The sequence below is a fragment of the Ranitomeya variabilis genome, chromosome 6 (assembly GCF_051348905.1).
Source record: "Ranitomeya variabilis isolate aRanVar5 chromosome 6, aRanVar5.hap1, whole genome shotgun sequence".
NCBI lineage: Eukaryota > Metazoa > Chordata > Amphibia > Anura > Dendrobatidae > Ranitomeya > Ranitomeya variabilis.
Window position 1 is genome coordinate 213,990,670 of NC_135237.1, and position 26,002 is coordinate 214,016,671.

Sequence of the window (26,002 nt, forward strand, 5' to 3'; positions counted from 1 at the left end):
GGAGAAGAGGGTTGTATTTGGGGCATGATGGGTGTGGAAGGAGACTGGTGGTAGTGGGCAGGGAGTACAGGTTGGGCAGGGAGTGGAGGCACAGATGATGTCGTTGGGAACTGGTATGGGGCAGGAAGCTGGTATTGTACAGGAGGGGGAGGAGGGACAGTGGCTGGAGGGGGTCAGGTGGTGGGGCTTGGGAGCTAACCTGCGCTAGAGCAAACTGGCAGGTTTGCATTACATGCATCTGCTGGTCAGGAGATAACTTGTTTATGAGCTCAACTACTGCCTGGAAAAAGGAGTGATTGGGCGATTTACTTGCATCTAAATGCATCCTATCCAGACGCGTGCTCAATTCAAGCATAATGTTGTGTATGAGGTTGAATCCAGCAGTGATTTGCTCAGACAACAGTTGAATTGAGTTTTGGAATGATGCATTTAGATGCAACAACTCGGGCGCACAGTTCTTTTCCTGACCCCTTTGGCGCTGCCGCCCAGAACCCAAAGGTGTTCTATAGGTGGCAGCAGTGTGAGAGGGGTGGGGTAAAGGAAAAGCTACCTCGTCATCAGCAGCTTCATGTAATGAAGTCTGCCAAGATGCTCCAGTGCTGGTGGATGGGACGGATGGACCAGATGGTGAGGGAAGGCAGGGAAGGTGCAGATGGGTCGGGTCTGTCGAAATGGTCCCCGGTGGCGGACTCCTGTGGGATCGCTCCAGAAGGGTTCAACTCTGCAGGCTCCCAGAGTGCTACAGATGGTACTGTGGAACAAAAAAAAATCTAATTAATATATTGCTATTGCTTGGCCCTGGCTGAAACCTTAAAAAAAGGTTACACATGTAAACATTTTTACTTAGTAAATGGGTTGGGGAATATATACTTTCTGCTCACCATAGTCGACCGGAGGAAAGACCGGATCCTAGCATACTTATACTTCGAGCTCCTGCATCTCTTTGCTGAACTCCTTCTTGAAGCGATCCCTGATTGACCGCCATCGCTTGATAACTCTTTCACCTGTAAAGTGAAAGCACAAATTGGTTAGTATACAACACATTACATCCTGCAACATAACTTACTGAACTGTGAATACTTATGCGCTTGATTCTGGGCCCGAGCATCAAGGTCCTCCCAATCTTAGGGTACCGTCACACAGTACCATTTACATCGCTACGACGGCACGATCCGTGACGTCGCAGCGATCGTATGATTATCGCTCCAGCGTCGTAGACTGCGGTCACACTGTGCAATCACGGCGCTGGAGCGATGCCGAAGTCCCCGGGTAACCAGGGTAAACATCGGGTAACTAAGCGCAGGGCCGCGCTTAGTAACCCGATGTTTACCGTGGTTACCAGCGTAAAAGTAAAAAAAAAAAAACCGTACATACTCACTATCTGATGTCCGTCCGGTCCCTTGCCGTCTGCTTTCCTCTCTGACTGTCTGCCGGCCGGAAAGTGAGAGCAGATCACAGCGGTGACGTCGCCGCTGTGATCTGCTCTCACTGTACGGCCGGATTCAGTCAGAGCAGGAAGCAGACGGCAAGGGACCTGACGGGCATCAGATGGTGAGTATGTACGGTTTGTTTTTTTTTACTTTTACGCTGGTAACCACGGTAAACATCGGGTTACTAAGCGCGGCCCTGCGCTTAGTTACCCGATGTTTACCCTGGTTACCAGCGAACACATCGCTGGATCGCTGTCACACACAACGATCCAGCGATGTCAGCGGGTGATCAAGCGACGAAAGAAAGTTTGAAACGATGTGCTACGACGTACGATTCTCAGCAGGGTGCCTGATCGCAGTAGCGTGTCAGACACTGCGAGATCGTAACGATATCGCTACAACGTCACGAATCGTGCCGTCGTAGCGATAAAAATGCCACTGTGTGATGGTACCCTTACACAACTTCGTGGCACACTTCCTCCCAGAGCCGACGGGTCACAAAAACATCAGCGTGGTGGCGGTCCCCCATGTTCCACAGAGGCACCAGCTCTCAGACTAGATCAATAAGGAGATGGATGTCTAGACCTGCCTCCTCTTTCGCTGTGAAGCCTGTTAAAAAAGACAAAAAACAAAAACATTACACTCAAATCCTCCACATGAAGTTGAAAAATACAAAAAAAAAAAAAGGTACTTACTCTCTGCTGACCGCCTCGACGCTCACGCCGACGACTCTGGGAGGACCTCTACGTTGAGCCCCAGAATCGGAAGACTAAAAAAAAACAAAAAACATTATGTGCTTGGATGTTGGCATATGTGTTGTGTGTACTGTGATGTCTGTGATGATCTGTTTCTTCGATGCATGTAAGAAACTTACAAAATGCGAGCCCGCTCCGGGTCTTTCTCCATCCCGTCCGTCTCCTTCTGGAAGCACCCCTGATGCTGCACCAGCTTCCTGTTAAACAAGAATTACTGCATATAAAGTTATGTGCACAAAAAATGTTAACATCACAAAATAAATATATATTTACCTCAGTTCGCTGACTATGTGAGGGAGGGATCCAAGAAGACGACATTACTGAGACTGGATGGCCTGGCTGGGTCGCTGGCAGGTCTGGCTGGGTCGCTGGCAGGTCTGGCTGGGTCGCTGGACACTAACTGCTGCTGGCTGGACTCCAGCTGGCTGGACTCCCACTGGCTTGCTTGCTGGGACATGGATGAGTGAAGCACTACCTGGCAAGTTTATATACCTTTCCTAATTGGAGGCTGGCTAATTGGATCCTAATTAAATCGGAGCATGCTGTTAAAAAAAAAAAAAAAAAAAACGGATTCCGTCATTTGACAGATCCTGCGCCCATAGGCTTCCATTTGAGCAAATGACGGAAGGCAACGGATTCGTCGCTGTCTGATTTTTCGACGTACACAAAACAAAAAATGTACTTTGTCCTTCGTCTTTGGCCCCCGGACAAACAATTTTCGATCGATCCGGCGAACGACGGATGAAACGTGAGGCTAACACAAGTGTATGAGAAAAAAAAAAAAAAAAACGGATCTGGCGGCCGGATTTGTTTATTTCAAAATTCGACGGATTGCGACTGATAGCAAAAAACTGATGTGTGAAAGGGGCCTAACATGGAAGAGGATAGTTTCAATCCAATTGCGATTTCTAGTGGTCAATTATATAAGGCTCTGACCCCCTTTTTTTTGGTTTGGGGTGGGTCTGGGAAAAGGGGAAATTTTAAAAATATGCAAAGAAAATGTCCAACAATATGCTTTGCATTCTTTGGATTTGCCCAATTTTGAATTAACCTTCTCTTATTTTCCCAGAAAGAAATTATTCTGAATTCTCATAGTAACTATAGTCCATGCTTCACTTTTCCAATACTGTATGCAGGCCAAAATGTGAATTTTAAAAGCCAATAAAAAAAATATATCAATAAGTAACTCACTTGCACAAATGAAGCTTTTCCGCCATTACAGTATACAATTTGCTCTGTCTCCACAAAGTTTGCTGCATGTCCCTCGGAATCTATACCTAAAATATAAAGCAGAATGAAAAGGGAGTTCAAGCAGACAGTAGCAAAAAGCCTCTTTTGTATAAAACACAGACAGATTTACCAATTCTGTGCAATGGACATTACATTGTAAACTTAGATTTGCTGCATTTTAAGACTGTATAGACTATCATATTGGCTAATGCTGGATAACAATCCTGGTTCAAATTGAGACTGTAATCTAGCTTACAACAACTATGATTTCTCAAGCCAAAAACTGGTGTACATCATTTATAATTTGATAGTTTACAGAGATGCAAAACAAATTAAAAGAAAAAAAAGTTTTCACCCCTTACACGTTTACTGGGTAACCCCCCCCCCTCCAATATTTTAATGAATCTACACTACATTCCAGGCATAATCAGAAAATGAATGTGAGCTAAATGATTTGCTGCAAGTGCTTCTTTAATCCTTGCAGGGAATGACAAAATAAGAAAAAAAAAGTAGCTCAAAATGTTACGTCAACTCAACCCATAAAGAGTAAGCCCTAATACAGGTATAATGTTGAAAAAAATTATGGCTGTCAGAATAAGGACTTTATTGCACAAAAGCAGGGAAAACAACGCAAAGAAATAAAGGAATATAGTCAGCTTACCGGTCTTGGACGAACTCCCCAGACCTGCCAACGCCCAGCACGGTTCAGGGTGAGCGCCCACAGCAAATGAAGACAAAAAGAGAAATGATCCAGCTGGAGGTGGAGGCAGTTCAAACTTTGATGATCTCATGAGTAAGACTTCATAGTTGAAACGCGTTGATCCTCCTCACTGGTGTGCCAGGTGTTTGCTATGTAAAGATTTTTCATTTTGAAGAACTATTTATCGGTTTAGTTGTCTAATAAAGTCTCACAAAGTTTGAACTGCCTCCACCTCCAGCTGGATCATTTCTCTTTTTGTCTTCAACGCAAAGAAATAGTATATATTTGGGATCACCATAACCGTACCAACTCTTGGACTGAAGTTAAAACGTGAACTATACCATGCATGCAACCCCCCCGAAAAAAAAATAAATACAGAAATGATGGGGTTTTTTTCCCCCCTATGTAAAGACTTTGGGTCTCATTCATAAATGCGTTTGCACTTTTTTTTCTAGCTTCTGGTGTCTGTTTTCCATTTGCATCTATTTTAACTCCTTAACCCCTGGAGCTTTTTTCGGTTTTCGCTTCCTTTTTTCCCAGAGCCATAACTTTTTTATTTTTCCATCAATATGGCCATGTGAGAGCTTATTTTTTGCGGGACGAGTTGTACTTTTGAACAACACTATTGGTTTTACCATGTCGCGTATTGGAAAACAGGAAAAAAAATTCCAAGTACGGTGAAGTTGCAAAAAAAAAAAGTGCAATCCCACACTTGTTTTTTGCTTGGCTTTTTTACTAGGTTCAAATGCTACAACTGACCTGCAGTATGATTCTCCAGGTCATTAAGAGTTCATAGACACCAAACATGTCTATGTTCTTTTTTAATATAAGTGGTGAAAAAAAAAATCCAAAGTTTGTAAAAAAATAAATAAATAAATTTGCGCCATTTTCAGATATCCATAGGGTCTACATTTTTCGTGATCTCGGGTTAGGTGAGGGCTTATTTTCTGCATGCCAAGCTGACATTTTAATTATACGATTTTGGTGCAGGTACGATCTCTTGATCACTCGTTATTGCATTTTAATGCAATGTCGCAGCGACTAAAAAAACAAAAATGCAATTTTGGAGTTTTGACTTTTTTTTCTCACTACACCGTTTAGCTATCAGGTTAATTTAGTTCAGCTATCAGGTTTTTTTTTTTATTGACAGGTCGGGCGATTCTGAATGCGGCGATTCCAAATATGTGTAGGTTTGATTTTATTTTTAATGCTTTATTTTGAATGGGGTGAAAGGGGGGTGATTTAAACTTTTATCATTTTTTTATATTTTTAAAAACATTTTTTTTTTGCATGCTTCAATAGCCTCCATAAGAGACTAGAAGCTGCCACAACCCGATCAGCTCTGCTACATAGAGATGTTCAGATCGCCTCTATATAGCAGAATTGCTCACTTGCTATGAGCGCCGACTACTGGGGGGTGTTCACAGCAAGCCGGCGCTGAAAGCCATAGAGAGGTCTCCAGGAGACCTCAGGTTGTCGTGCCAACACATCGGTGACCCGCGATCATGTGACGGGGGTCACCGGTGTGCGTATTTCTAGCCCGATGGCCGGAAGTGCAATTTACATGTTATGGTCAGAGTTTGCCAGCGGCATTTAACTGGTTAATAGTTGCAGGTGGATCGCGATTCCACCCGTGGCTATTGTGGGCACATGTCAGCTGTTCAAAACAGCTGACATGTCTCAGGAAAGATATGAGCTCACCTCTGCAGCCCACATCAAAGGGATGGACCCCGACATCGGAGTAAATGTACGCCCGAAGTCAGTAAGGGGTTAAAGTATATTCAGTATGTGTGGGAGTTTCCCGATGTTTTAGGTTGATTTTTCAATTGTTACTTTTTTACTGAATTTTGTCATAAATGTACTACAGTCCCTTACTGGAAAGATTTTATCACAAATTTTGTGCCACTTTACCAGAAAATGCGACTGTGCGCTAAAAAGTTTGAAAAAGATTAAAGAGAAAAATTAAGAGAAATATAGATTTTGCATAAAATTCACGAACCACGAGAGCCATTTTGAAATATTCAGAATTAAAAAACAAAAAAAAAAAAAACAAACAACAACAACTAATACCCAAAGACAAAAAAGGACTTGGGGGAAAAAATGCTGCGTCTTCAAAGCCAAAAATTAAGCGGCAAAAAGTGGAAACAACTTATTTATGGACACTAATTACCACATAGTGACTTTAAAATTCCACAAAATTTCATGATGCTTTGTTTTTGGAATAGCAAAAAGAAAAATTCAATACCTCTAACGTAATATCTGACACCAGCTCTGAAGCAACTTCTTCTGGAGATGAGAATCCAATCAAAGTATTTTCCATTAACAGAACAGGAATGTATAGCAATAACTAGAAACACAGGTCAGAAAAACAAGTGGATACAAAATACAGAAACATTCAATAAATGACAAAAGAGTGTTAATCGGGTTTTCCAGGCCACAAAGAAAACTAGTGATGTAGTGTAAACCCAGGAGGAATCCCAACGCTACTTTCACATTATCCGTCGGTACGGGGCCGTCGCAATGCGTCGGCCCGACGGACGTTGTGCAAAATATGCACAACGTGGGCAATGGATGCAGTTTTCCGACGCATCCGCTGCCCATTGTGAAGACCGGGGAGGAGGGGGCGGAGTTCCAGCCGCGCATGCGTGGTAGGAAATGGCAAATTCGACGGACGAAAAAATGTTCCCTTGAACGTTTTTTCGTGAAGACGGTCTGTCAAAACACGACGCATCCGTTGCAAGACGGATGCGGCGTGTGGCCATCCGTCGCAATCAGTCATGTATAATAGTCTATGGCAAAAAAAACGGATCCTGGGGGCACATTTGCAGGATCCTTTTTTTTTACCAAAACGACGGATTGCGATGGATTCAAAAAAAAGCTACTGTGAAAGTAGCCTAAGGCCTCATTCAGACATCCCTATTTTTGACAAATACAAAAAAAAATATGGTGTCATCATTGTTTTGGATTCAAGTGTTTTATCAGTTTTTCCACATATGGATAAATTACAAAGCTTCTCCTATCCTTTTCCATGTTAAGCACGGACAGCAAACAGATGCCCTTAGTGTGCTGTACATGTTTTTCAAGGAACTGTGGCAGCTCAACTCACTCAGAGGTACACAAAGGTAGAAAACAGGAACACTGTCTCTTTAAATCTTTGGTTGATTTATTATATGGTGGCATGAACCAACAAGAAGGCAAAAACCGGAAAACAAAGAAAACAAAAATGCTGTACACAGTCCATACATTTGTGGGGAGTTGCCTGCTCTGCAGCACCACAGGTTCAGTCTTTCCTCCTCAGTACAGAAACCAATGTAGATGCTCTCCAGTCCTGCTGAACCAAGGCTGCCTCTAGAGCAGAACTATTTAAGCCCCAGACCACACCCTGGGGTGGAGATAAGGTGAACATACTCCGGCCCGCTCTATGGATGTCCACATAAAAGCCAGCCTATTATATAAATTAGCTTAACCCCTCATGGCACTTAGTGTGCTGGAGGATAAAACTCTGGGTTTTAGATCAGTGATGTCATTAAGCGTAGTGCCACATATCTCCCCTCCAGCACTTTATCAGTGACCGTCACAAACCCATAGAACTTTTATTGGTAGTTTTCATCTGTTCTGCCAGAAAAAAAACAAAAAACTGTCTTCGTGAGTTTTTCATGGACACACAGTCTATGAAAAAACAAAACACATGTGAACAGCCCAACAGACTATAAGGAGTACATGTTGGATCAGAGAAAAACACTGACAGAATATGTACATACAACACAGATCTCTGAATGAGGTGCAATACACAATTAATATCCTGCTCTGTTCCACAGTCAAGGAGTGACTGATCATACATGTGATTTGCACATTTCCAGTTACATGCCAATAGCTTTCTCTTTTGCTTCTTTATATGGTTCCTGTAAACTTTAACCCCTTAATGACCGGGTCACATTTTTTAAATCTGAACATTGTCACTTTATGTAACAACAACTCTGTCATGCTTTAACATATCCCATTGATCTGGAGAATGTTTTTTCGTGAGACATTGTACTTTATGATAATGGAAAACTTAGGTTGATATGTTTTGTGTTACATTTATAAAAATATCAGATATTTGACAAATTTTAAAAAAATTAGCAATTTTCAAACTTTCAACGATTATCCCTTTAATCCAGAGTCATACCACAGAAAAACATAATGAAATAACATTTCCCTCTTGTCTGCTTTGCATCAGCATCATTTGTAAAATGTTGATTTATTTTGTTAACATTTTAAAAGGTTTAAAAATGTAGCAGTAATTTTACTCTTTTTTCAAGGAAATTTACAAAACTTATTTTTTTAGGGGCCAATTCAGTTTTGAAGTGACGTTGGGAGTCCCATATATCGGAATCCCCCAATAGTAATACCATTTTAAAAACAGCACCCCTGTATTCAAAACCGCTGTCAGGTAGTTTATTATTATTTATTAGGTGCTTTTCAGGAATGTATGCAAAGTGACATGACAGGACTGAAAACATTTATTTTGACCACCTAAGGCCGATTTCACATTTGCGGTCGTGTCCGCAGCGTTTCTTCCGCAAATATCCGCATGCATTGTGTATTCCTATCTGTAACATTAGGGAACAATGCGTCTGCGATCGTTCGCGTTTTGCCGCGTTTGACAACGCATGCGTCGTTTCGGCGTCTGCAGCTTGTAGCGGAAATGCAACATGTAGTAATTTTTAGAGGCGTCAATTTGCCACCTGGAAACGTATGCGGTTGATTGCGCAAGGAATGCGCCAAAAAAAACGCATTGCTGTCTATATGAATGCATGCGTTCACATGCACATGCGATTGCTTGCGTTCATGAACGCATGCGTTCCACAAGAGAAAAACATGTCAAAACACTGATAAGCCACCCCCCACATACAAGGTGATAAAGGGAGGGAGTGGACATTTGCAGGTCACTACTCAGCAGACACTGAAGCAGACGAGACGCAGGCTACATCCTTGGAGGAAAACAAGACACTGAACAATGTGAGTATATCCAATGCCTTTATTTTCTATCTCTAAATGTCCTAATTTCTGCCATTTCTTTCTTTCTGCATGCATCAGAATGTCTTCAGAAGAGGAGCAACGTCCTGGGCCTTCTGAAGTAGAACATGTCAGTGAGGTGAGTACTTGCCTCCTCAGATTGGTAAGTATTCACTGTCACATCTACACATATGACAATTTTTGTTTTTCATTTTTTTAGAGCTCTTCTACTGCGGCAGAGACTGGGCAGGAGCAGCGGAGTCCAGGTCGGGTGGCAAGGTGGCAGCGTGTACGTATACAAGGCTGACTGCTTACTGTATCCTCACTTTAGTATTCTTGAAACTTCCTTTCTTTACATTCCTATTTCTTTACAATTTTCTTCTGGAATCCTTTTGTATCTTGACTTTCCCATTCATGCCATTTCTCAGCCTCTGTTTTCTTTCTTTTCCTTATGTTAATTGACCCAACATTAATGTCTATATTTAATTTTTACGTTCCAGAACGGGATGAAGACCTCATAGAAAATGACCTCCTCATCTCCCTGGTCCAGGAGCGAGTCCCGTTGTGGGACACCCGGGATCCACTGCACTCAAACAACGTGACGATCCGGCACCTATGGAATGAAGTGGCCAAAGCGATGTGGGATGGCTGGGACAACGCCCCGAATCGGGTCCGAACTGCATTTGGTAAGTATTGCAATGTAGTGTGAAGCAGCAGAGACCTTGGCCGTGCTCACACAACTGTGTGTGATGAAATAAACTCTCAGGAGTTTCTCTCATCACACACAGGTGTGTGAGCACGGCCAAAAGTCCATTTTCTGTCGATAATGTATTTTTTTTAAACAGTGGCCAAAGTCAAAACAAAACACGTTGGCGTTCGATTAAGGACCGCTTCAACAAGGACCTGCGTCAAGAGAGCCGTGTTCCCAGTGGTTCAGGAGCAAGGATCAGAAAATACAAATACCATCGCGGTCTGGCATTTTTAAGACCGGTCCTTGCCCAGACAAAGTAAGTATTTTTCCCTTGCATTAGGTTGTATTTTATTGCCATAATCTGTATATTTCTATTCCCCAGGATTTTGCGTCAGGTTAATTTTTGGTATTAATTTTCTTCTTACTTTTTTCACAGCACATGGAGCACTACTGTTAGCCCAGGTTCAGGAGCGGTCCTTCATCAGACAGCCACGAACCTGTCCCAGCTATCCAGCAGCGCTGCAGCAAGTGGGCCTGCCACACTAACTGGAGACCAGGAGGCTGGTCCATCAGGTCTTCCCCTTTCCCAGTCCTCTGCCACTGCCCCTTTTTTTGGGGCTCCTCCCGGCAGTGGCAGAGGGCATCGGACAGGTCCCTCATGCCCGAGTTTTTGCACTTGAGCTTGGTTTTTCACGAAGGACTCAAGACTTTGGGTGACCGAATGGATATTTCACTTAGCCACATGAATACACGTATCCAGGAGGTCACCAAAAGCCTTGACCAAGTAAAAGCCGACCTCCAGAGGCCAGCAGATCATTTTTTTAACTAAATTAAGCAGGGCATGTCGGAACACCTTACTCCTGATCTCCAGCTGAGTGGCATGCAGGCCTGCAATGCTGCTTACGTGCAGGCTATGCAGCAGAGTTGGTATTTTCAGCAGACAGTGGCGGCATATCCACCTGTGCCTTCGCTGTCACGATTAACCTCAATGCCGACCTCTGCTGCATACCACTGCACGGCCACCTCTACTCCTGGCACTGCCGGACACCAGTACAGCACCACCATGATGCCGAGTGCAGTTGGACATCCCACCGCTACCACAATGACAACCGCTGCTCCTGCTTGGACCTCCTCCACTGACACGACGAAGCAGCAGGACCCTGGCATGGCCTTCCGTTCTACGAGCGCTATGGACTCTGGCATGGCTGCACGCTCTACGAGCGCTATGGACTCTGGCATGGCTGCACGCTCTACGAGCGCTATGGACTCTGGCATGGCTGCACGCTCTACGAGCGCTATGGACTCTGGCATGGCTGCACGCTCTACGAGCGCTATGGACTCTGGCATGGCTGCACGCTCTACGAGCGCTATGGACTCTGGCATGGCTGCACGCTCTACGAGCGCTATGGACTCTGGCATGGCTGCACGCTCTACGAGCGCTATGGACTCTGGCATGGCTGCACGCTCTACGAGCGCTATGGACTCTGGCATGGCTGCACGCTCTACGAGCGCTATGGACTCTGGCATGGCTGCACGCTCTACGAGCGCTATGGACTCTGGCATGGCTGCACGCTCTACGAGCGCTATGGACTCTGGCATGGCTGCACGCTCTACGAGCGCTATGGACTCTGGCATGGCTGCACGCTCTACGAGCGCTATGGACTCTGGCATGGCTGCACGCTCTACGAGCGCTATGGACTCTGGCATGGCTGCACGCTCTACGAGCGCTATGGACTCTGGCATGGCTGCACGCTCTACGAGCGCTATGGACTCTGGCATGGCTGCACGCTCTACGAGCGCTATGGACTCTGGCATGGCTGCACGCTCTACGAGCGCTATGGACTCTGGCATGGCTGCACGCTCTACGAGCGCTATGGACTCTGGCATGGCTGCACGCTCTACGAGCGCTATGGACTCTGGCATGGCTGCACGCTCTACGAGCGCTATGGACTCTGGCATGGCTGCACGCTCTACGAGCGCTATGGACTCTGGCATGGCTGCACGCTCTACGAGCGCTATGGACTCTGGCATGGCTGCACGCTCTACGAGCGCTATGGACTCTGGCATGGCTGCACGCTCTACGAGCGCTATGGACTCTGGCATGGCTGCACGCTCTACGAGCGCTTTGGACTCTGGCATGGCTGCACGCTCTACGAGCGCTATGGACTCTGGCATGGCTGCACGCTCTACGAGCGCTATGGCCTCTGGCATGGCTGCACGCTCTACGAGCGCTATGGCCTCTGGCATGGCTGCACGCTCTACGAGCGCTATGGCCTCTGGCATGGCTGCACGGTCTACGAGCGCTATGGACTCTGGCATGGCTGCACGCTCTACGAGCGCTATGGACTCTGGCATGGCTGCACGCTCTACGAGCGCTATGGACTCTGGCATGGCTGCACGCTCTACGAGCGCTATGGACTCTGGCATGGCTGCACGCTCTACGAGCGCTATGGACTCTGGCATGGCTGCACGCTCTACGAGCGCTATGGACTCTGGCATGGCTGCACGCTCTACGAGCGCTATGGACTCTGGCATGGCTGCACGCTCTACGAGCGCTATGGACTCTGGCATGGCTGCACGCTCTACGAGCGCTATGGACTCTGGCATGGCTGCACGCTCTACGAGCGCTATGGACTCTGGCATGGCTGCACGCTCTACGAGCGCTATGGACTCTGGCATGGCTGCACGCTCTATGAGCGCTATGGACTCTGGCATGGCTGCACGCTCTACGAGCGCTATGGACTCTGGCATGGCTGCACGCTCTATGAGCGCTATGGACTCTGGCATGGCTGCACGCTCTACGAGCACTATGGACTCTGGCATGGCTGCACGCTCTACGAGCACTATGGACTCTGGCATGGCTGCACGCTCTATGAGCACTATGGACTCTGGCATGGCTGCACGCTCTACGAGCACAATGGACTCTGGCATGGCTGCACGCTCTACGAGCACTATGGACTCTGGCATGGCTGCATGCTCTACGAGCACTATGGACTCTGACACAGTGCAGCTGGACCCTAACAGGTCACCCACCACGACCATGCCACGACATATGAGCCCACCGAGGCTTCCCAGAACCCGGCAATAATAAAAATTAAAAAAAAAAACAAAAAAAAAACAACGGACTCTTAGTATTCCTCCCCCTTCACCTCCCAGTGTGTCTGTAATGTCAGGTTTGTCTCACCCTTGTCAAGCCCTATCCCCGAACTACCAGACCCCACTAGTTTCATTGCCCCTTCTCCTGCCACCTCTGCGTCGTCCACGGTTAGCCAGGCCTCAGTGCTTCACACCCCCCGTTTACATCACTCTACCCCAAGCCAGCGCAGTTAAACAAATATTTTGGTTGTTAAAAAATAAATACAAGTTTTTTTGCCCCAATTATGTTTGGTTTATTGTGTCTTTCGCCACACACCGTGCGCCAAATAAGAAACTTCGCCACACATTTTATTTTTTGGCCACATCATATCTCCAGTAGTTAGCAAATAAAAGACTGCAGCTTTGTGAGTCTTTAGTATAGAGATAGGAGGTTGGCCAAAAAATTAATTCATGTATTATCTCCATAAGCTCTTCCTTCTGCTTAGTCTGTGACTAGTGTTGCAGTCTGAAGAGAAAATGGAGGAAATACAATGCAGAACTATACTTAACAGGTCAGGTGTCCAAAAACTCATTAGTTAGGACACCTGACCTGGTGAGTAGAGAACTGCCTTGTAAAACCTCCATTTTCTCTTCTGTGTACGTAATCTATTCCACACAAAGTGAAGGGACGATGGTGGTCATACACGGCATATCTATGCTCACCTGCACAGGTGTCAGAAATAGTGAATTCATGAGGCTGTTATGTGTGCATCATGAATTCATTATTTCTGACACCTGACTTGATGAGTATAGATCTCTTTAGTGTGACAGTCATTGTCTCTTCAGTCTGTGTCCAATGGATACAGCAGAACAGAATCAGGACGCAATGACGTCAACAAGCTTACCACTAAAGCAACATGGCTGCCGTCACACTAGGAGTATGTGGTCAGTGATTAATATATCAGTATTTGTAAGCCAAAACAAGGAGTGGAACAATTAGAGGTAAATTATGATATTAACATAATAACTAGCACCTCTGCCTTTATCACCCACTCCGGGTTTTGGATTACAAATACTGATATTAAATACAGACCAAATACAGCTAGTTTTAGGACAGCCTTGGTTTGTAGAGGAAATACATAGGAGACACGGTCAACACAACCAAAAATAAAGTTTATTAATGAGAAATATTATGTGACCAACTTCAGCAGTTGAGCGCAGCGGGTGATGCTGGAAATCGGGCGATGCTGGAAATCGGGCAGTGGGTGTGCAACTGGTTCATCCAGTTCAATGTTGGGTTGCTCCTGAGCCATTATATAATTGTGTAGAACCACACAGGCTTTGACCACCTCGTCGAGTGTTTCCACTTTTAGATTTATGGCTGATGCAAGAATGCGCCATTTAGAGACCAGAATGCCAAAGGTACACTCTACTGTTCTTCGGGCCCTGGTCAGTCTGTAGTTAAAGATCCTTTTAGTGTGGTTCAAGTCCCGACTGGAATAGGGCTTCAGTAGGTTTTCACACACCTGAAAGGCCTCATCCCCAACCATAACAAATGGCATCGGTGGACCTTGAGTGTTGGGGAGAGGTTGTGGCCGTGGAAAATTTAAATTTTTGCCATACACACGGCGGCCCATATCAGAGTTCTTGAAAGTCTGGGAATCGTTGCCACGGCCAAAAGCTCCAATGTCCACGGCGATGAAGCGACAGTTCGCGTCGGCTATTGCCATGAGCACAACAGAAAAATATTTTTTGTAGTTGAAATACTCCGATCGTGTTCTGGCAGGTTTGATAATGCGGATGTGCTTTCCATCCACCGCTCCTAAACAGTTGGGGAAATCACACACACTCCAGAATTTTTCTGCAATTTCAAGCCACATGTCCAAGGTGGGTAGGGGTATAAAACTCATCCCGGAGTACATTCCATAAAGCCCGACAGGTGTCCGCAACTATTCCGGACAGGGTGGATATTCCAAGCCGGTATTGGAAGTGGAGGGATGATAAACGCTCTCCGGTTGCCAGAAATCTGTAAGAAAAACAAACCCCCAAAAAATTACAATCTATTCTATTTATGGTGTGATTACGCTAAAGAAAGAAAGGAAAATACCAAAAACATACATGTCAGAAAACACAAAATTTGGACTGTCATTGGTTTTGATTTGGAACGTACCTTAATGTAACCAGCAGACATTCCTCTGGTGGAATCGCTCTACGGAGCTGGGTGTCCTGTCTCCGTATGGCTCCTTGGACACGAGCAAGCAAATCCTGGAAAGAGTCTTGCGACATTTTTGTAAATTCATGGAATTTCTCCGGGTTGGCATTAACCCCTTCCCGACCTGTGACACAGCGTATGCGTCATGAAAGTCGGTGCCAATCCGACCTGTGACGCATATGCTGTGTCACAGAATGATCGCGTCCCTGCAGATCAGGTGAAAGGGTTAACTCCAATTTCACCCGATCTGCAGGGACAGGGGGAGTGGTACTACAGCCCAGGGGGGGGGGGGGTGGCTTCACCCCCCCGTGGCTACGATCGCTCTGATTGGCTGTTGAAAGTGCAACAGCCAATCAGAGCAATTTGTAATATTTCACCTAAAAAACTGGTGAAATATTGCAATCCAGCCATGGCCGATGCTGCAATATCATCGGCCATGGCTGGAAATACTGGTCTGCGCCCCCCCCCCACCACCACCCCCGATCTACTCCCCAGTCCTCCGTTCGGAGGTCCGGTCCCCTCCGTCCTCGTCCGCTCCCCCCGTGCTGCGATCCACCCCCCCTGTGCTCCGATCCACCCCCGTGCTCCGATCTCCCCCCCTTCATACTTACCGAGCTTCCCGGTGTCCATCCGTCATCTCCCTGGGCGCCGCCATCTTCCAAAATGGCGGGCGCATGCGCAGTGCGCCCGCCGATTCTGCCGGCCGGCAGATTCGTTCGATGTACATTTTGAGCACTGTGATAAAACCTATCACAGTGATCAAAATAAAAAAAATAGTAAATGACCCCCCCCCCCTTTATCACCCCCATAGGTAGGGACAACAATAAAATAAAGAAAATATTTTTTTTTTATTTTTTCCCCCACTAAAGTTAGAACTAGGGTTAGGGTTAGAACTAGGGTTAGAACTAGGGTTAGAACTAGGGTTAGAACTAGGGTTAGGGTTAGAACTAGGGTTAGGGTATGTGCACACGTATTATGGTCCTCTGCGGATTTTTCCGTAGCGGATTTGTTACATCCGCAGTGCAAAACAGCTGCGGATTTATCGCGGATTCACCGTGGTTTTTCTGCGGATTTCACTGCGGTTTTACAACTGCGGTTTTCTATTGGAGCAGGTGTAAAAACCGCTGCGGAATCCGCAGAAAGAAGTGACATGCTCCAGAATGTAAACCGCTGCGTTTCCGGGCATTTTTTTCCGCAGCATGGGCACAGCATTTTTTGTTTCCCATAGGTTTACATTGAACTATAAACTCACGGGAAACTGCTGCGCACCCGCAGCTGCGGAAACACTGCAGATCCGCAGCGTTTTCCGCAGCGTGTGCACATAGCCTTAGAATTAGGCTATGTGCACACGGTGCGGATTTGGCTGCGTATCCGCAGTGGATTGGCCGCTGTGGATTCGTAGCAGTGTTCCATCAGGTTTACAGTTCCATGTAAACCTATGGAAAACCAAATCCGCTGTGCCCATGGTGCGGAAAATACAGCGCGGGAACGCTGCGTTGTATTTTCCGCAGCATGTCAATTCTTTGTGCGGATTACGCAGCGTTTTACACCTGTTCCTCAATAGGAATCCGCAGGTGAAATCCGCACAAAAAAACACTGGAAATCCGCAGTAAATCCGCAGGTAAAACGCATTGCCTTTTACCTGTGGATTTTTCAAAAATGGTGCGGAAAAATCTCACACGAATCCGCAACGTGGGCACATAGCCTTAGGGTTAGGGTTGGAATTAGGGCTAGGGTTGGAAATAGGGTTAAGATTAGGCTTGTGGTTAGGGTTATGGGTGTGTTGGGGTTAGGGTTGTGGTTAGGGTTATGGCTAGAGTTGGGATTAGGGGTGTGTTGGGGTTAGTGTTGGAGTTAGAATTTAGGGGTTTCCACTGTTTAGGCACATCAGGGGGCTCCAAACGCAACATGGCGCCACCATTGATTCCAGCCAATCTTGCGCTCAAAAAGTTAAATGGTGCTCCCTCCCTTCCGAGCCCCGACGTGCGTCCAAACAGTGGTTTACCCCCACATATGGGGTACCAGCATACTCGGGACAAGCTGGGCAACAATTATTGGGGTCCAATTTCTCCTGTTACCATTGGGAAAATAAAAAATTGCTTGCTAAAACATCATATTTGAGGAAAGAAAAATTATTTTATATTTTCACGGCTCTGCGTTGTAAACTTCTGTGAAGCACTTGGGGGTTCAAAGTGCTCACCACATATCTAGATAAGTTCCTTTGGGGGTCTAGTTTCCAAAATAGGGTCACACGTGGGGGGTTTCTACTGTTTAGGCACCTCAGGGGCTCTGAAAATGCAACGTGACACCTGCAGACCATTCCATCAAAGTCTGCATTTCAAAACGTCACTACTTCCCTTCCGAGCCCGATGTGTGCCAAAACAGTGGTTTACCCCCACATATGGGGTACCAGCATACTCGGGACAAACTGGGCAACAACCATTGGGGTCCAATTTCTTCTTTTACCCTTGTGAAAAAAAAAGTTGCTTGCTAAAACATCATTTTTGAGGAAAGAAAAATGATTTTTTTATTTTCACGGCTCTGCGTTGTAAACTTCTGTGAAGCACTTGGGGGTTTAAAGTGGTCACCGCACATCAAGATTAGTTCCATGGGAGATCTAGTTTCCAAAATGGGGTCACATGTGGGGGAGCTCCAATGTTTAGGCACACAGGGGCTCTCCAAACGTGACATGGTGTCCGCTAAAGATTGGAGCTAATTTTTCATTCAAAAAGTCAAATGGCGCTCCTTCCCTTCCGAGCCCTGCCGTGTGCCCAAACAGTGGTTTACCCCCACATGTGAGGTATCAGTGTACTCAGGAGAAATTGCCCAATACATTTTAGGATCCATTTTATCCTGTTGCCCATGTGGAAATGAACAAATTGAGGCTAAAAGAAATTCTTTGTGAAAAAAAAGTACTTTTTGATTTTTATGGATCAATTTGTCAAGCACCTGGGGGTTCAAAGTGCTCACTATGCTTCTAGATAAGTTCCTCCTTGGGGGGTCTAGTTTCCAAAATGGGGTCACTTATGGGGGAGCTCCAATGTTTAGGCACACAGGGGCTCTCCAAACGTGACATGGTGTCCGCTAATGATTGGAGCTAATTTTTCATTCAAAAGTCAAATGGAGCTCCTTCCCTTCCGAGCCCTGCCGTGTGCCCAAACAGTGGTTTGTAACCACATATGAGGTATCGGTGTACTCAGGAGAAATTGCCCAACACATTTTAGGATCCATTTCATCCTGTTGCCCATGTGGAAATGAACAAATTGAGGCTAAAAGAATTTTTTTGTGAAAAAAAAGTACTTTATTTTTACGGATCAATTTGTGAAGCACTTGGGGGTTCAAAGTGCTCACTATGCATCTAGATAAGTTCCTTGGGGGGTCTAGTTTCCAAAATGGGGTCACTTGTGGGGGAGCTCCAATATTTAGGCACACAGGAGCTCTCCAAACGCGACATGGTGTCTGCTAAAGATTGGAGCCAATTTTTCATTGAAAAAGTCAAATGGCGCTCTTTCCCTTCCGAGCCCTGTCGTGTGCCCAAACAGTGATTCCCCCCACATATGGGGTATCGGCGTACTCAGGACAAATTGTACAATAACTTTTGGGGTCCAGTTTCTCTTTTTACCCTTGGGAAAATAAAAAAATTGTTGCTAAAAGATCATTTTTGTAACTAAAAAGTTAAATGTTCATTTTTTCCTTCCATGTTGCTTCTGCTGCTGTGAAGCACCTGAAGGGTTAATAAACTTCTTGAATGTGGTTTTGAGTACCTTGAGAGGTGCAGTTTTTAGAATGGTGTCACTTTTGGGTATTTTCAGCCATATAGACCCCTCAAACTGACTTCAAATGTGAGGTGGTCCCTAAAAAAAATGGTTTTGTAAATTTTGTTGTAAAAATGAGAAATCGTTGGTCAAATTTTAACCCTTATAACTTCCTAGCAAAAAAAAAATTTGTTTCCAAAATTGTGCTGATGTAAAGTAGACATGTGGGTAATGTTATTTATTAACTGATTTGTGTCACATAACTCTCTCGTTTAACAGAATAAAAATTCAAAATTTGAAAATTGCAAAATTTTCAAAATTTTCGCCAAATTTCCATTTTTTTCACAAATAAACGCAAAAATTATCGACCTAAATTTACCACTAACATGAAGCCCAATATGTCACGAAAAAACAATCTCAAAACCGCTAGGATCCGTTGAAGCGTTCCTGAGTTATTACCTCATAAAGGGACACTGGTCAGAATTGCAAAAAATGGCCAGGTCATTAAGGTCAAAATAGGCTGGGTCATGAAGGGGTTAAGCTCGCCATACAGCGCTCCACGCCTCTCACGTAGTTCGATAATGGGGTGTCTCCAAAAATGCCTACGTTGTCTCCTTCTCCATCTTTCGCGATTTCTGTCTTGCTCCCAAGCAAAAGCACAGGCAAGAAACAGCTTGATGCTTAAATGCAGGTTGAAATAAAAGCTCTCCATGCGAAGATCCATTATGACACAGCATACAGGAGCAAAATCTGAACATTTCAGCTGTTCAAGGGTCTATATATAGAGATTCCATAATACACGCCCTCTGTAGTCCCATTGGCGGTGTCTGGTTGTCTAGATTTTTCTCTTGTAAAATTTCACATCATGCGCACCAAAAACGCAAACACAGGAAAAAACGCATATAAACGCGTACAAAAGCGTCGTTTTTTTAACCGCATGCGATAACGCATGCGTCTAAAAAACGCCGCGTTTGTATGCGTTTTTCCCACCACTTGCGGATGCGTTTTAAACGCTGCGGATTTAAACACAAATGTGAAACTAGCCTTAGAAAGGCTGGTTGTCAAAAATGGGGGGGACCATGTTCACTATATGGTAAAACTCACCTGACAATATGATTCTCCAGGTCAGTACGATTTTCAAGATACAAAACACAATGTATGTATGTATGTATGCATGCATGTATGCATGTATGTATGTAAATCAAACTTCTGTGAAATCAAACTGTCCACTTAGGAAGCAACACTGTTTGACAATCAATTTCACAAGCTGTTGTGCAAATGGAATAGACATCAGATGGAAATTATTGGCAATTACCAAGACACACTCAGTAAAGGAGTGGTTCTGCAGGTGCTTTCGTCAAAGAATGCTCCCTTTGCAGCAATTACAGCATTGCTGACCTTTGTCATTCTAGCAGTTAATTTGCTGAGATGATCTGGAGAAATTTCACCCCATACTTCCAGAAGCCCCTCCCACAAGTTGGTTTGGCTTGATGGGCACTTTTTGCGTACCATACGGTCAAGCTGCTCCCACAACAGCTCAATGGGATTGAGATCTGGTGACTGCACTGGCCATTTTCCATTACAGATAGAATACCAGTGCCTGCTTCTTCCCTAAATAGTTCTTGCATAATTTGGAGGTGTGCTTTGGGTCATTGTCCTGTTTTAGGATGAAATTGGCTCCAATCAAGCGCTGTCCACGGGGTATGGCGTTGCGAAATTGATTGATAGCCTTCCTTACTCAAAATCCCTTTCACCTTGTACCAATCTCCCACTTTCACTTTACCAGCACTAAAGCAAACCCAGACCATCACATTACCTCCACCACGCTTGACAGATGGCATCAGGCACTCTTCCAGCATCTTGTCAGTTGTTCTGTGTCCCACAAATGTTCTTCTGTGTGATCCAAACACCTCAAACTTGGATTTGTCTGTTCATAACACTTTTTTCCTAACTTCCTCTGTCCAATGTTTGTTTTCTTTAGCCCATATTAATCTTTCCCTTTTATTAGCCAGTCTCAGATATGGCTTTTTCTTTGCCACTCTGCCCCAAAGGCCTGCATCCTGGAGTCGCCTCTTCACTGTAGAGGTTGACACTGGCGTTTTGAGTGTACTATTTAATGAAACTGCCAGTTGAGGACCTGTGAGGTGTCGATTTCTCGAACTACAGACTCTAATGTACTTGTCTTGTTGCTCAGTTGTGCATCAGGGCCTACCACTTCTCTTTCTACTCTGGTTAAAGCCGGTTTGTGCTCTCCTCTGAAGCGAGTAGTACACACCGTTGTAAGAAATCTTCAGTTTCTTGACTATTTCTCGCATGGAATAGCCTTCATTTCTAAGAACAAGAACAGACTGCAGAGTTTCACATGAAAGTTCATTTTTTTTGGCCATTTTGAGAGTTTAATGGAACCAACAAATGTAATGCTCCAGATCCTCAACTAGCTCAAAGGAAGGTCAGGTTTATAGGTTCTCTAATCAGCCAAACTGTTTTCAGCTGTGCTAACATACTTGCACAAGGGTTTTCAAGGGTATTCTAACCATCCATTAGCCTTCTTACAGAGTTACCAAACACAAAGTACCATAATAACACTGGAGTGATGGTTGTTGGAAATGGGCCTCTACACACCTTTGAAGATATTGCATTACAAACCAGACGTTTGCAGCTAGAATAGACATCTACCACATTAAAAATGTATAGAGTATTTCTGAATCATGTAGTGTTGAGCTTCATTGGAAAAAACTGCATTTATAAAAAAAAAAAAAAAAAAAATAAGGAAATTTCTAAGTGACCCTAAACTTTGGAACTGTAGTGTATGTTATATACGAGATACACAAATATTATAAATATATATCACATCAAGAAAAAGAAAATATGCGGCCTTCTTTTGCTGTGTATTCGTGCTCTTTATTGGAACATAACTTTATGCCGGATCATACATCCATTTAGGACATCAGGTTTTACTGGAGGGTGCGGTGGTGGAGAGTGGACGACGGCCGTTTCGCACGATGTGTGCTTCAACGGGTCCAGGTGATTGATTACCATACGTCATTTCCCTTTAAAGGATTTTAGACTTGCATGCAAGTACATACATACAAAAAAAATTTTTTAAAAAACAAGTGAAAGTGAATTAATAACAAGTAATCATCTCTAATATGCAGACTGACAACCTTAAATATTAATACGGACCCTTTTTTATGAATTAACATTTTCTTACCTTCTATTGCGTTATACACGTTTATAAACAGCCTTTGCCTGTTATCGAATTATAATGTTCTTTAAATCTCGTTACCAGAGGTCTAATTGTTTTGCCGATATAAAAATATAGGCATGGGCAAAACAAAACGTAAACTACAAATTTACTCTAAAGGTACCTTCACACGAAACGACTTTACAATGAGAACGACAACGATCCGATCGCTGCAGCGTCGCTGTTTACATCGCTGTAGAGATGTCAAACACAGCAGCTCCAGAACGACGCAGGAGCGATCCTGTGACGTAGCGGTGACGCACTTATCGTTCTCACGGGTCGTTAGCTCCATGTTTAACATTGCTGGCATCGTTGCTTTTGCTTTCAAACACGACGATACATGATGATCTGACGACCAAATAAAGTTCTGAACTTTAATCAACGACCAGCGATATCACAGCAGGATCCAGATCGCTGCTGCGTGTCAAACACAACGATATCGCTATCCAGGACGCTGCAACGTCACGGATCGTTGTCGTTCACGTTGTAAAGTCGTTTCGTGTGAAGGTACCTTTACAGAAAATGAAATCCCGCACTGTATACATATATATAACGAGATTTAAAGAACACTATAATTCGATAACAACAGGCAAAGGCTGTCTTAGACTAATCCAACACATGAAAGAGAAACATAATTCTAACCCTAATTTGCTAAAATTCGCTGGCTTAGAGATTGTAAAAAATCCTCCGCAAGGTGGTGATCAGAATAAATTATTATTGCAAAAAGAAGCCAGATGGATTCTGAATACCAATGCGCAAGGTCCAATTGGCCTAAATGATAGGTTAGACATGTCGGTATTTTTATAAACGTTTATAAACGTGTATAACGCAATAGAAGGTAAGAAAATGTTAATTCATAAAAAAGGGTCCGTATTTAGATTTAAGGTTGTCAGTCTGCATGTTAGAGATGATTACTTGTTATTAATTCACTTTCACTTGTTTTTAAAAAAAAAATTTGTATGTATGTACTTGCATGCACGTCTAAAATCTTTTAAAGGGAAATGATGTATGGTAATTAATCACCTGGACCCGTTGAAGCACACATCGTGCGAAACGGCCGTCGTCCACTCTCCACCATCGCACCCTCCTGTAAAACCTGATGTCCTAAACGGATGTATGATCCGGCATAAAGTTATGTTCCAATAAAGAGCACGAATACACAGCAAAAGTAGGGTGAGTGCCGCATATTTTCTTTTTCTTGATGATCAATCAGCTATACGCTCGTATTGCAGAGCACCATAAACCCAGAAAGCTCGTGCTAACTGCAGTTCAGTCTTCAATGAGTCCAAGTCCTAAGAGTTTGTACTTCTCTTGTGCCGTCCATTTCACTATTTCTTGAATGTTGGAACAATATATATATATATATATATATATATATATATATATATATATATACTTAAGTTATTAAAAAAATACGCTGTTTTTACAGATATTTCTGGGGTACACATGTTTTGATCACATCTTATTGCAACGTTGCGGAGGCCAGAAAACCTTAATACTGGTGCTATGATCATTTTTTCTCGTTACGCTGTTTATCGGTCAGATTAATTTAATATTTTGATAGATCTGATATTTATGAAAGCAGCAATAGCAAATGTGTATTTCGATAAAAAAGAATAAAGTGGCACTCACCAGGAAAATGCTGTGCAAGAAATCGTCCTTTATTGAAGTTTCACCATGAGACGAGTTTTACATGGAGAGGCGGTTGGTACGTATGAGGGTGCGGGGAGTGAAGGAAGGACTACGGCCGTTTCGCGCGTCTGCGCTTCCACGGGTCCTGGACCCGTGGAAGCGCAGACGCGCGAAACGGCCGTAGTCCTTCCTTCACTCCCCGCACCCTCATACGTACCAACCGCCTCTCCATGTAAAACTCGTCTCATGGTGAAACTTCAATAAAGGACGATTTCTTGCACAGCATTTTCTTGGTGAGTGCCACTTTATTCTTTTTTATCGAAATATTCATATACATTTTCTTCAGTGGAGCACCACCGCTTGGATTGCTGCTCGCACACTTCAGATAACCTGCATGAAATTCCCTTTCTAAAAAGACTGTGACATGTTCTAAGTGAAGCCTAGTGCCGGTTTACTTCTATTGTTCAAAATAGCAAATGTGTATTTTAAGTTTTTTAACTGGCTTATTTTTTAATGGGACAAAAGGAGGGGGGGAGATTTGAACTCAGGATTTTTTTTTTCATATTTTTTATTTTACTTCTTAGTATATTTAATTGTCCCCTAAGGGGACTTGATGATCACTTGTGCTATACATAGCATTGCTTCAGTACTGCTATATATAGTGAGAGTTTCTTTATCTTCAATGAACACCAGCTAAATGCTTGCATTCACAGGAGAATCATAATGACAGGCCCAGGCGTCTTCAACACACCCCTGGCTGTCATGGCAACCAATTGGCATATGTCATATCGGTAAGTGGTTAAAAGGGTTGTTCACTACTCAAACAACCAATTTTCAGTCATTGTCTTTCCCCCAAGTAAAATAATACTAGCCCTTCTCATCTCCGGTGTCCGTGCCATTCCAACGGTGTCGGCACCGGTTCTCTTCTCTCTCCTCATTTCGGATAAATCTCACCTCGGGATGAAGTCAGAGAGAAGACACAACTTTCACTTATTCTGGATGTCAGATTTGTCCAAATAAGGGAAGAGTGAAGCACAGCTGATTTGCTGCAGAACTCACATGGCGTAATGTCACATGAGCCTCGGGAGAGAATGTGACAACACTGCTGTAATGGCACCCGCACTGGATGGAGGCGAGTATAGTAATTATTTTACTTGGGGGCTTAGGGAGGGGGGTTGATATAGTGACTGAGAAGGGGTTGTTTAAGTAGTGGACAACCCATTTCAGACAGAGTGTTAGCAATTACTTCCAGCTAGTTAGAGCTGCGGTAAAGAGATGTCGAAGAGGGACTGGAGCAGAAAGGGCAACAGTAGAAGATGGCCACTGGTAAACATTTTACTACAGATGAAGAACATATAATACTGATATCCATCAGGTGGTTAAAGGAAACCTGTCACCCCCCCCCAGGGCGTTTTTAAGTAAAAGAGCCACCTTCAGCAGCACTAAGACTTTCTGCGAAGGCGGCTCTTATGTTTAGCATCCCTAGGAATGCTGAACTAATCACTTTCATAAATTTGGCGCCATACCTCTATTGAGTCAGGGAGGTAAGATTTCTCACTGACTTAAGCGCCTCGCAGCTGTCCATCATTCCAACGGTCACCGCCTCCTCTCTGTCGTGACTAGTGTTGAGCATTCCGATACTGCAAGTATCGGCCGATACTTGCGGGTATCGGAATTCCGATACCGAGATCCGATACTTTTGTGGTATCGGGTATCGGTATCGAAACAACATTAATGTGTAAAAGAAAGAATTAAAATAAAAAATATTGCTATACTCACCTCTCCGACGCAGCCTGGACCTTACTAAGGGAACCGGCAGCGTTCTTTGCTTAAAATGCGCGCGTTTACTGCCTTCCGTGACGTCACGGCTTGTGATTGGTCGCATGCCGCCCATGTGGCCGCGACGCGACCAATCACAGCAAGCCGTGACGTAATTTTCAGGTCCTGAATGCCTAATTCTAGGCATTCAGGATTTGAAAATTACGTTACGGCTTGTGATTGGTCGTGTTGCGGTCACATGGGCGACGCGACCAATCACAAGCCGTGACGTCACGGGAGGCAGGAAACGCGCGCATTTTAAAATTACGTCACGGCTTGTGATTGGTCGCGTCGCCCATGTGACCGCGACGCGACCAATCACAAGCCGTAACGTAAGTCGGCGTCTCATGAAACCCGACCCCTGTGCGTGGTCGGCCATGCGGTACGCGATCTTGGCGCTAAAGTCGCGTTTCGTATGACGCGTTTAGCGCCATTTTTTCAGCCAATGAATGAGCGTGGGCA

At 44.5% G+C, this 26,002-nt stretch overlaps 1 protein-coding gene across 5 annotated transcripts in view; it reads right to left on the reverse strand.

The window, feature by feature from the left end:
- SACM1L (SAC1 like phosphatidylinositide phosphatase) overlaps positions 1 to 26,002 on the reverse strand; it is a 573,015-nt gene that overhangs the window by 308,516 nt on the left and 238,497 nt on the right. For all 5 annotated transcript variants that reach the window (XM_077269423.1, XM_077269421.1, XM_077269419.1 and 2 more), the window contains 2 exons: positions 6,361 to 6,462; positions 3,377 to 3,462 (listed from right to left, as the gene is read on the reverse strand). In XM_077269423.1, coding sequence (XP_077125538.1) covers positions 3,377 to 3,462; positions 6,361 to 6,462 — 188 coding nt within the window. The remainder of the gene's footprint in view (positions 1 to 3,376; positions 3,463 to 6,360; positions 6,463 to 26,002) is intronic.